The sequence below is a fragment of the Cyanistes caeruleus genome, chromosome Z (assembly GCF_971803275.1).
Source record: "Cyanistes caeruleus chromosome Z, bCyaCae1.hap1.1, whole genome shotgun sequence".
Taxonomy (NCBI): domain Eukaryota; kingdom Metazoa; phylum Chordata; class Aves; order Passeriformes; family Paridae; genus Cyanistes; species Cyanistes caeruleus.
In genome coordinates this window covers 921,722-933,839 of record NC_141732.1, presented here as the reverse complement: position 1 = coordinate 933,839, position 12,118 = coordinate 921,722, and the positions used below count along the sequence as shown (strand labels likewise).

The 12,118-nt window shown below is 38.3% G+C and overlaps 1 protein-coding gene across 7 annotated transcripts in view; it reads left to right on the top strand.

The window, feature by feature from the left end:
* Positions 1-12,118, top strand: part of SSBP2 (single stranded DNA binding protein 2) — a 128,052-nt gene that overhangs the window by 109,069 nt on the left and 6,865 nt on the right. For all 7 annotated transcript variants that reach the window (XR_015280519.1, XM_086868045.1, XM_086868047.1 and 4 more), the window contains 7 exons: positions 2,062-2,110; positions 3,083-3,118; positions 5,012-5,066; positions 6,557-6,627; positions 7,366-7,444; positions 8,599-8,627; positions 11,353-11,451. Coding sequence is in view for 6 of the 7 variants with exons in the window: in XM_086868045.1 (XP_086724171.1) it covers positions 2,062-2,110; positions 3,083-3,118; positions 5,012-5,066; positions 6,557-6,627; positions 7,366-7,444; positions 8,599-8,627; positions 11,353-11,451 (418 nt within the window). In the remaining variant the exon portion in view is untranslated. The remainder of the gene's footprint in view (positions 1-2,061; positions 2,111-3,082; positions 3,119-5,011; positions 5,067-6,556; positions 6,628-7,365; positions 7,445-8,598; positions 8,628-11,352; positions 11,452-12,118) is intronic.

The window sequence follows — 12,118 nt, the reverse complement described above, 5'->3', positions numbered from 1 at the left end:
GAGCAGTGTTACATTTCACTGGTGATTTTTAACACCCCGTGTGACCTGCAGTGCTGTCTCAAGCACTAAGAATATCTCAGTCATGCCTCAGATTTAAAAAAAAAAAAAGAAAAAGGTGTGATTTTGTCTTTTAACTTCAATTCACAAACTTGAGTCTAGATGTTTCATTTCCTGATGGAATATATTTGCCTCTTGGAAAACTAAAATTTCAGACTTTTATTTTTTTCAAGCCAGGATTGACACTTACAGGACAAACTCTAAAAAAAAAAAAATTGGAGCTAAAAAAATTGGTCATAGCAACAGATACTTTGTGAAGTATATTGGAATAGGTACTTGTATGGTTATGTTTTATGACCTTGTTGGTGCTTCCAGAATAAACATTTAGGAAAACACAAAAGACCTGCCTGCATGGAACTGAGGGTGGAAAAAAAATGCAGTTTGAGAGTTTTTAATGTGTGTTTTATAAGCATTTGGCTCCATAAAATCCATGTGGCTTTCCAGCAGAATCTGCTGCAGTGATTTCTAAGTCTATACTGAAAGCTGTCCAATAAATCTGAAAATTCCAACAGCTTTTTAGATGAAAGGTGAGTTCCCATATCTGAGTGTAAGGTCTGAGTTTCCTTATTCCTCCTGTGCCTTAACCCAGTTGTGTCTCTGAGTCAGTACATATCACAGAAATGAGTGCAAGGGACTTCTAAGTGTTGTTACAAATATTTCTGATTTTTCTGAAAGAGAGGATCCAATAAACCAATGAAAAACAAGAAAAAGAGCAACAAAGGGGAAAAAAAACAACAAAACCCTTAATATTTCACCATGTGATCAATGAGAAATTGCTGACTATGAATGACCTGAGGAGCATTTAGTTGCTCAGTCTTTCATTGAATGAAGCAGAAAAGACCATACCAACATTCTTGATTTCCAGCATTCCAACAATAAAGACAGTGGAAATAAATAAATTTCATGTTGATTTTTTGTTGGTTTTTTTTTTGTTTTTTGTTTTTTGGTGGGTTTTTTGAGGGTTCCTTTATAGTTTCATCAACAATGTAATAAAAAAAGAGGATTCAATATTAAATCCCTCAGGCGATGTGTGCACGTAATAGTTTTTATTTCTAAAAGACTTAGAAAACTTTTAGAACTCGTTAATAAGGGGTGACTCTTTCTCTCTGTTTTAGTCTCTGCCATGCCTGGTGAGCTGTTCTGGTTAATGTTCTTTTCTACAGCTAATGAGGCCAAAATGGCATTGAAAATGTGAAAGTTTTGTCATCTGCTCTTGCTCTCCGTTGTCAGGGCCATCAGAAAGTGATTCAGCCTTGTTTATGAGCAAGCAGGAGCTCTTGGTGCTCCCAGAAATAATTATGGGTTTGAGGCATTGCAAAGTTGGAGATTTTACCTCTGGTGTGTCTGAGTCCCCTCTGGATTGTTAAGAGATGAAGCCTCACCCCCAAATTACTTTTCTGGGTTTAGCTGAGAGTGAGAAACTTAAAATAACAGCAACAGTTGTGAGGAAAAACCCTTCGAGGGTTTCCTGGGTTTAATACGCGAAATTTATTATCATGGCTGTTGTTGTTATCATCATGGTCATCATCATCATCCTCATCACCGTAGAGGGATCATAGCAACATATTTTGTATGTTATTTTGTAAATTAGGTGTTCCCAAAACATTGATTAGCTAATTGCACAAGTTTTACTAATGAAACCTGACTATGCTGCAGTATTCTAGATCCACAGAAAATTAATGCATCCTCAGTACTTCAGGCATGTGCTTAATTATGTGAGCAAGATTACTGGTTTTATGACTGAACATTTATTTATTTTATGACTTAAATTTATTTTCTGAGTAGTAAATAAATTAATCAACTCACCAAATGATTGAATAGCAGTGTAACAACAAACATTCTGCTCTTGCATTTTAACTTGGTGTAGTTACGGTTTGTAAACATGCTTTAGTTTGAAAAAAGCAATTTCCTTCCTCTGGAAACAGGTTATTCAGATTTTTTTTCCTCAGAGCTGGTCAGAGGATGGGGGTGGTTCTGTGTCTCATCATTCTTCTTCTGTTTCAGGGGTCCTGGGGGTGGTAGACCTTGGCCAAACCCAACCAATGCCAATTCTGTAAGTAAATATTACAGATGTATTTGACATTTTCTTGTATTTAGGGAAGTATCTCCGTGCTAGGCCCAGCACTGCCATAACATAATAATTGTGCAGGGATCCTACATGAACACCAGTGTCTGCTATTTCTGCAGAAGGCAGAGAATATTCATTTTCATTCCAGGATCATATATCATTACTTAAAAAATGTCCATTTTTGGTACTTGCAGATGGATAAGGTGGGTCTGACTTGCCCTGCTAAACAGTTCTCCCTGGTTTCTCATTTTTGGCTTTTTAATTCTATTAGTGAAATTCTTCTTCAGTTTTCTTTTGCATGTACTTGATGAAAGTGGGTATTTTTTAACTGATATGTAAAGTCTTTTCAAGCCCTGAAATCAATTGGCAAGTTCAATAATACATTTTTTTGTGACACTCATTTGGCTGACAAGTTGCCTGTAGAGAAATTTGGGTTTCTCAGTACAGTTGCTACTCCCACAAGAGCACTGGCCCGTGTTCCTTTGGAGAGAATAACAGAAAAGGAACAGGAAACCAGATTATTCACAGGCTTTCTCCAGGACACTGCCCTTAGAAACAAGTACCAGAATCTTCTTAAGGTGAAAGACGTGGCAGCTTCTTTTCCTTCTATGGTCAAGACTGTAATCAAAATTAGGTATCTCTAAGAACATACAAAATCAGTTCATGCTTGGCTGACTGAAGTCCTGCTGGCTGAAATGCAAGTACGTGCTGCCTGAGTACACAAACCTTATAAACTACATTGCCTTCATAATCTTATACCTTATTTTAATACTTTACTATTTTTATCATCAGTATTTTAAAACTGCTGAAAAGAGGTGTTGATTTTGACAGCAGAGGCGTTTTCCCCCATGATTTTAGCTGTGTCTGTAGTTACTCTAATTGAATGAGCACTCACCTGCAGCTGCCTGGAGCCCAGCCCAGCAGAGGAAATCACTGTGTTTTCTGTTGGTGTTGCAGATACCTTATTCCTCAGCCTCTCCTGGGAACTACGTGGTGAGTACCTTTGTGTGTGTTTATTGGGCATCACCTCTCACTTAGGCAGAGGAACAGCCGCCCAGATGTTGAGGGAAGCCCCCCTGTGCTGGCTGGGAGCTCAACATCTGGCCTGCACCAAGGTTTCCCTGCCACCTCTGGTGAGGGTGTTCATCCCCAGAATCAGCCAGCTCCAAACTGCCCTCCGTGCTGCTTCACTTCACAAAACATTTCTCTACCTAATACAGTGTATTGTCTAAATAATGAAGGACAGAAAGCCCCTCAGCTTTCTCAGAAAAGAAATGTTGTGTGAGAGTTTCTGAACTTGTGCAGGAAAAAAGTGTTTGTGTGTAGTGCTGGATTTTGTCTCTGTCACTAGAGATTAACTTTGTTTATTATTTTGGACTGTTTATTGTTGTTGTTGTTGCTGTTGCACTCAGGTTATTTGTGTGGCTGAGGAGCTCTTCTAAGGCAGATTGTTTATTCTGTTTTTATCACATGCACAGGGCTGGTGTCACAGGGTGACGAGGGAGGATTATATAATTGAAAGCAATTTATTTTGTCCTTTATTTGGACAATTAGCTGTGGAAAAGGTTATGATTCTTGCAAGTGTCTGTAACTATAGGTCTCATTTTGCCACAGCTTAGTGGAAACAGCCAAGATTTGCTGTCTCCAGATCAGTTCTTTCAATGCAGAACTTCACAGAACTCTCTGTTTGAAGGAGGTTTTGTGGGTTTGCCATGTGCTCTTCTTGCAGAATTTAACATTATAAAAAATGAAATAAAATAAAATTCCAAATTTTGTGACTATTTGGCTTCATAGAGACCAAGCATTTAGGGATGAGGGATGGGCTGGAGAGCACCTAAAAAAACTTTTTGGTAAAAAGATTTGTAATCTGGAATTATTCACTTTGAGAACTTAATATGATTAATCTATATATACTATATTAATATACACTAATATATAAACTTATCTACTGACATATTACATATTCTATCAGGAATATAATATAATATAAATTTACTAATATATACTCTTTATTAATAAATGAAATTATATTCTCAGAGTGAAAATAGTTGATGCCAAGAAACTCTAAGGGAAGAAAAAACACCAACAGTGAGAGTAAAAGCAAATTTAAAATGAGATGCAAAAGTTAATGCAGACAAGTAACTTTTCTCATAAATGATCACTTAGTTGTTCCTACATCTCTCACGTGATGTTGAAAAATATGCAGAGAGAGCCCTTAAGAAAAATCAAGTAAGGGAGCTTAAAACACAGATATAGGGATAAAAAGTCATGCCCAGGGAGTCATATGGGTATGAATAAAATGTAGATATTAATTTGTGGATAGAAGTTTATAAGTAAAAAGCATATGGACAGATAACCTGTAAGCAGACAGCACAACCAGACCCTTGTACTCACTGCCACTGAAAAGATATCCCTGTCTAAAACAGAATATCTGCTGTTCTAAATTATAACTAAAGAGATAAAGTACAGTGAGAGTCATATGGCAATGAAAATAATAATTATTACTAGCAGTCTATATATATGTTTTATTAAGGGAAATCAATATTTATTGACTTCAATTGCTGTAGGCATTTTTACCAAAGTGGAACTTGGTGGTTCTTACCTGAAGGGGTTCAACAAATATAGGAAGCAAGATGTTACGTTTCTTTTCTTAGTAATTGATTAGGGTGATTAGAATAAAACTCCTGGAGAAATCCTAAAGAATCCTAAAATTCTTGTTTAACGTCCATTTTTCTTAGTCTTGGTCAGATTTGTGACATGGAAATACCCAAAACTTAAAAAAAATAAATAAATGTTCCCTGATGTGGGGTGGTTTTTTTGTGTGTCTGTTTTGGGTATTTTCCAGCCTTTTAATTCATGCTAACTAACAATTTTTACTCTCCCCAGGGTCCTCCAGGAGGTGGAGGGCCACCAGGAACACCCATCATGCCTAGTCCTGCAGGTACTGAAATATACTTGGAATTAGCAAAATTATAAGGGATTTTAGGAGGTACACAAATGATTTTTTTTAGTGAAGAATCAGATAACTAAGCTACTTGGTCTATATTTTCTGTATCAGTTTTTTTCCTGCTTGCTAACCTCTCCAGCACAGGAGGGTAGGGAAGTTTCCTGACTGGCCATAAAAACTTACTGCACCAGTATAATAACTTCACTGAATACAATCCCAGGGATCCAAATAAATAAAAACAAACATCAAAACAAAACCCTCAAAAAATGAACAAATGAAAAAAGGCAACCTGAGGTAAAGATAGTTTGAAGCTCTGTTTTCCAAAGCATAGAAATTGGCCACTTGTGAGTTTTGCCAAGGTGTTTACTCACCTCTGAGACCAACAGCTTGAAGATTCCAGAGGCCAGCCGTCCCCTGTGTGTTCTGACATGAGCCAGCAGAACTTGGGGACAGCCAGGGATGTGTGTTGCAAAAGCATCTGGTGGATAAAGAACCTTTTGCCTGCCTCATTGAATATTAAAAATAACGTTATAGGCCGATTTTTCTTTAGGCTGAAAGCTTTTCTGTTCCTCAGACAGCATCTTCAAATGTTCTACTGATAACGTAGTGCTCTGTATATAATGGAATTACTTGCTTGGATAAAAGCTTAGAAAATCATCTTGGAAATATTAATCAGTAGAGAAAACCCTTGATTTATCTTCCTGTTGTACACACAAGACCATTGGGTGTGGAATGGGCTTGTGGAGGGTCTGGGTACCAAATACTGAGCTCTTCTTATTCTTTGTGAAGATACTGATTTCCCAGAGTTGCCAATATATTCTTTTAAATCCCACTGTCCCCTTAGGGATGTGTAGAGACTTCTGTCAGGTCATTCTCCTTCCAGCTCTTGTCATTTTGGGGTTTTTTGCAAGCACTGCACCAAGCTGTATCATGAAGACACATCAGTTAAAGCCTCCTCAGGAGTGAAAGATCTTTTCACAGTGATCTACTGAAGACTTGGATATATTCAAAATCATATGAGCTTGACAAGGATGACAGTAAAAAACTGTAACTCCTAGGTCTCTCTAAGGAGAAGCTTTTTATCATTTATTACAGATGGAAAACAAATTACAGGAAGTATTGATAAGAAACAAGCTCCTGTTCTATGGATAATATCAAAGATGAGTGAATAAATTTAGAACTCCAGGAAACGGGGCTTTAGGAATTAAATAGTTACAGATTCTTGGTGATTTATAAGCCTTTTAACAGTCATGCATAAAACTAGAGCCCAGAAGTAGTCACTTGGGGACCATGGCAATTATTTCTTTTCATAGCCCTGTTGTGTGGCAGCAATGGGTAGAAAGGGAATAAAATCTGCCATTATATTGCCACTGTGTGTGGGATTGAGGCACAGTAATAATATGAAGAAAAAGACAGGAAATGTGTGAGGTGAGTAATTTTATTGAAAAGTGTATTTTAGCACTTAGAATAATCTCTTATTACAGATTCAACCAACTCTGGAGACAACATGTACACTTTAATGAACGCTGTGCCACCTGGACCCAACAGACCTAATGTAAATATGACTCTACTTACACCTTTCTTTGAGTAGTGCAGCCTTTTGTTTATCCAAGCACTGTGTTTCCAGCAGCTGTCATTACTGCTAAGCTTTCCATTTTTATGGGTGGCTCTTCAGTTATGGGCCTCTGGGAAAAAAAACTGCCAGTAGAACTTAAAAATAAATATATGTAGATATGCTAAGTCATTGTGCAGTAAATCACATATTGTTTGGCTTATAGTGGTAATGTCATACAAACACATGAAGAGCTAAATTTAAGGTTAATTATGTGATTGGACAGAAACTGCTCAAGTTGTGAAGGTGATGAGGAGCTTTTTGACTTAGGATAGGTCAGGTGTGGTTTGAAAGCTGTTAATTAATCACTGATGGATTTAAGAGAGTTATGGAAGTTCCCTATAACTTCAGTGGGGATAGGGCTGAGTTGCCAGCAGTGGTCTGAAAAGTCATACAAAAAATATTGAAGTAAATAATAAGTTATTGCTGTGTTGGATTCCAGCCTACAGAGATGACAGTCTCCAAAAGTCATGAAATTGACCAAAATAAAAAAAAAAAGCTGTTTTTCAGTCTTCACAAGAGACCTTCTCTTAAAGGTCTGAGTGGGACTTGAGAGTCTCTTCTGATTCAGAGCTGAGGATTTGTTCTTAATTTTTTTCCCCTTCTCCTGAGGAATATTTTCTCTTTATTAGGTTGTGTGAAAAACAATTGTTCAGTTTTTAATGCCTGCTCCTTTTGTAGTTTCCACTGGGGCCAGGCTCAGATGGACCCATGAGCGGACTGGGTGGAATGGACTCACATCATATGAATGGATCATTAGGTAAAAGTAACCGTAAATATTGCCAGTGTGGTGAATTTTCAGTGGCCATGCTATTTCCTGTGACTAATTCTTGGAGTTCTGTGCAAGACAGTTTGTTAAAACATACGGAAAAGTTGTATATACGTCAGTAAGATGAAGGGAATGATTTGAAGAGGCTGTGGCAATGAAAAAGAAAAAGCCATTGAAGCTTAGTGAGCAGAGTTACTGTGAACAATGACAATTGTTCAGTGAACAATTCAGCATAGGCATCTGGCTCCTGAAGAGAATTACTTGTTTTTTTAGGAAAGCATGTCCCTGAAATTTTAGATTACGTTTTAAAGGGACACTTTTACAGCCTTTTTTTACCTATTACAATGCTAAAATGGATGGTTGGTTTAACTACTGAGGATGCAGATTGCATTCCAGTCAATGAAAGTCTGTGTGAGAGGCAGCCACACCTTTTTCTGTTGCTTTCTACAGCCTGAGAATTTTCCTTAGCTAAAACGAAAAATTAAATTGCAACAGTTACAGGAAGATTTTACGTGTACCTAGCACATAATTTATCCTTTTGGGCCATGACAAAATAACTCCTGCTAGCATCTACCTGTCGGACGTTTTTAGGGAGAGAAATCATATTCCTTCTTTAATTTGCCTGGCTGTATGAAATAGCTTTTTCAGTCTTCTCCCACAGCACCATTTCTGATCTTTTGGCTGTGATACTCTTCTAGTTTTTTACTCAATGCTCTTCCAGAATTTGTCTTTCCTGAAAATACTTGTCTTTTGCTGCTAAAAAAAATGCTTTCCTTCATTAATCACCCTAAAATTGCATTTCCTTTATTCTCTGCTTTACCTGGGGTGAGAGCTACAGCATGTGAAAAAAACCCTCAATTAGTTTTCAGTAGTCTTGCACTCATTATGTTTCATTTTATTCGGTTTCCATTACTCTGCTCATCAGGATGGTCTGTTTTGTTCTCAGAGATACTCAGTACATGTAGTGCAGCAGAAGTTGATGGAGTCTCAGACTGATTGAGATTATTCTGTACCAGCTGTAAACTTTTTCTAAGTTGGTTATTTATTAAAGTGTTGATGTTGCACTATGTCTTTTCCTATGAAAAAAAATTATTGGATTAGCTTCAACTCAAAACTAACTGAGCAGTTGTCTGTTTTAATTTCAGGCTCAGGAGACATGGACAGTATTTCCAAAGTGAGTATCTAATGAAACATTTGGAATTTTTAGAGTGTTTCACTCTATATTCATTTCCTTTTTTATCTGTTATGAATCTTTTTGTTGTGCACCTTTATTATATCATATCTGTATTATATATAATCATCTCCAGTTCATAATCTGATTGACCATGTTGTAGTGTTTGATACTCTTAAAATAAATGAAGCCAGTTCTAATAATCAATTCCAGTCAAATGTAAATTTGGGACAATCTCCTTAGGGTGTTGCAGGATTGGGTTTGTCACATCTGTAAGGTAATGTTAATATCTCAATCCTTAGGATTAAATTCCAAAAACTGGATTAAGAAGCAGTTTAAGAAGAAGCACTGTTTTGATATCACAACCATAAAATAGCTGGAAAAGGATGTGAGTTTAATCTGCAGGAATTTTGTATCTACAAAAATAATACTTGAATGCGTCGCTTCTGTAAAAATAAAATTTCTGTGGATGTGATCATCATTAACTTAGAAATTAATGAGCTGACATGGTGTTGGCAAAGGGTCATAAATAGAGAGGACCCTGTGTTCTTAAGTTTTATAACATTTTCAGACTCTGCATGACGTAAAGCGATGGATGGAAAAGACCACATTGCCTCAGTTGTGCTGGGCTGGGCTGTGCAGTGAGGGGTTCAATAAAACCCTCCTGTGAGATGAACAGCATACAGCACATTTTTAATCAAAGTCTGTGTCTTTTCTTCAGTATATTACTGCAAACTGCAGCATTTTTAAGGGAAAAAAGCCAAAACATTTCCATTCCCATGGTATAATTTTTAAAGCAAATATTCCACTTCCAGCTGTTCAGTATGTGCTGGTACAGGTATCAGCAGCTCTGAAAACTTGGGTCCTAAACAAAAATTTACCTTGAAGTCTCATAATATGTTAACCTGCATGAATAACTCATGGAAATCACATTTGATCTATTTTGTTTTTAAATAACTAAAAGAAAAATGCTGTTAATTTTGCCTATAAGATAGTTGTCCATAGAAAATGGATCTAGTCCTGGCTCACAGAATTCATACCTTTCTAGAGAAGATTTTGGCTAAATTGGCTGAATGGCAGAACATAGTTTTCTGTGAAATTCAGCTGAGGGCAGAAAATGAACTGAAATATGCATGGTAAATTAACATTAATAACCTGCGTTTTTTTGCAATGCCCATGGAAATTATGTAAGCATCAGTGGCATTTTGCTTCAGAAAATCACAGTGGCAGATATAGTGCTGGACCCCAAATAGCCACAAAAGCAGCCTGGGGGAGTCACTAAAATGGAATTTTTTCAGGGATTTGGCCCTTTGGGACTGGTGTGCTGTAGCAATGTCAGGATGTCAAAGCTTAGTTCTACACAGAGCAGCATAAAATAGGGGGGAAATCCCCCAGGAGTGAGCAAAAGTGCATGATATAAAATAAATGTGACAAGGTCTTTACATTCCTGGGTGTTAAGGGCAGAGGGAGTGCTGTGGTTGTGTGGCCTGACCTGTTTAGCACAGGGCTCCCCTCAATTACTGCCTGCTGAAGGGACAGCAGCAGTGGCAGCAGGTTCAGCCTCTCTGAGCTCTGGGTCCCTGAATTCCTGGCGTACTCAGCCTTGATTAACTGATGCCAGTAACCTCGTTAGGCTTTTCCTTGTCTTTGGTGGACGTGTTGTCCAGTGGCCCTGAGGATCTCAGTTCTGGAAGCAGTGAATTAGACTGAGGAAAGCAGAAGGACTAAGGCTAAAAGCAAAAGAGCTTTTGACCCAGCTCTCTGAGCTGCATTTCAGATGCTGGTGAAGAATTTCTGTTTGCACGTCATGTATGTAATTAGTTTGGTATTTATATTTATATTGCATTCCATTTTTCTGGGTAAAAAAAAATAAAAAAATAAAAAATAAAAGCTGAGGAAAGAACTGTGATAGATGTAAGGAGTTCATTATCAGGTCCATGGTTTCACTCCCCCCTTTCCCTGACTACTCTTCTTCCATCATGAGTGTTCTGAGCAGATGTAGCAGTGATGGAAAGAGGATTGCCCATGGTCCAGGCAGAGCAGCTTTGTAAGAGCACCTGACTAATGAAAGTGTGTACAATAACCATGTGTGAGCTGTGGGTGCACAACAATTTCTATGGCAATTGCATGTTTCACTCATTCTCCTTCTGAAGTTGCAGAGGCCGCTGTGCACTTTGGTAAGGAAAAGAGTAACAATTAAATTTTGGAAGGCTTTGGGTTGTTACTATTTCAGTAAATTGTGGCCATGATGAGCCGCCCGCAGGCACAGGCCTATGCAAAGGTCTGTGCAGACCTGATCCATCCTGCCTTTAAGTACCTCTTTTGTCTAAGTACATACCCATAACTCAGGTGTGTCAGGGCTCACAGATGTGACTGCATTCAACCACATGATTTAATGTGGTGACAGAACTTCCTCATAGCCCTGCTGCAGCCTTTCATAGCTTTCCTTCACTTCAGCAGAAGCAGATGCTGGCTATAGCCTGGAAATGAGGCACAGGTAAATAATCCTTGCTTCAGGGAAGAAAGCATTACTTAACAGACTAAAATTAGTGACTGAATCATGCAGAACCCTGCTGGGGCTGACTTTTCATCCTTGAGAGGCCCAGTGCACTGCACTGTGCACCTGAGTGCACCAAGTGTGGAGCATGCCCTGGGCACACCTGGTGAGGCTGGGAAATGAACCAAAACCTTCAGCACTGAATCTCTATGTTGCAATCTTATTTAACAGAACTCTCCCAGTAATATGAGCATGAGCAACCAGCCTGGCACTCCCAGGGATGACAGTGAGATGGGTGGAAACTTCCTAAACCCTTTCCAGAGTGAGAGTGTAAGTATTTGATTACCTGGGGGTTGTTGGATGGCAAAGGTGAACCTGTATCTCTGGCCTTTTGTTTAGAATAAGAAAATGTACAAGTTCTGTAGTGTGGTTGTAGTGCAGCACTGTGTCTTGCATGTTTTTTAATCGTTTCTGGAAGCACAGTATTGATTTGAATAAAAAATGCTGTGCAAAAGAGAGCTGGAACAGGTGGGAGGCATAGATTTAGTGCAGAAGCTCTGGGCCACGAGGTCAATAAAAAGCAGGGTTTACACTGAGGTATGTGATGAGAGCACCAGTAGATTCCATGTTATAAAGATGCAATGTGCTGTTACATCCGCAAAAGGCAGAGGTTCCCACTAGTGTTCATTCTGGGGCAAAATAAAATAAGCTTATTTTTTTTAAAATATGGAATGCTCAAAGCAGCAAAACGTGTAAACATTTTACAGAACAAGACTGTGGTATTGTCATAATGTGCCTGAAGCTGGGTTTCTAAATCCACATCTGAGTCCCTAAATAGGAGTGTAAGCTCATTACCTGTGCCACTGATGACCTATAGCTTCTGTTAGATCACGGCATAGCTGAAAATTGGAAATTTCCATTCCCATGGAAAATTCCCTGGGAATCATATTTTGAGGGGTTTTGGGAGCTTTTTTAGTTAGTGAAAAGGAAGAGTTTC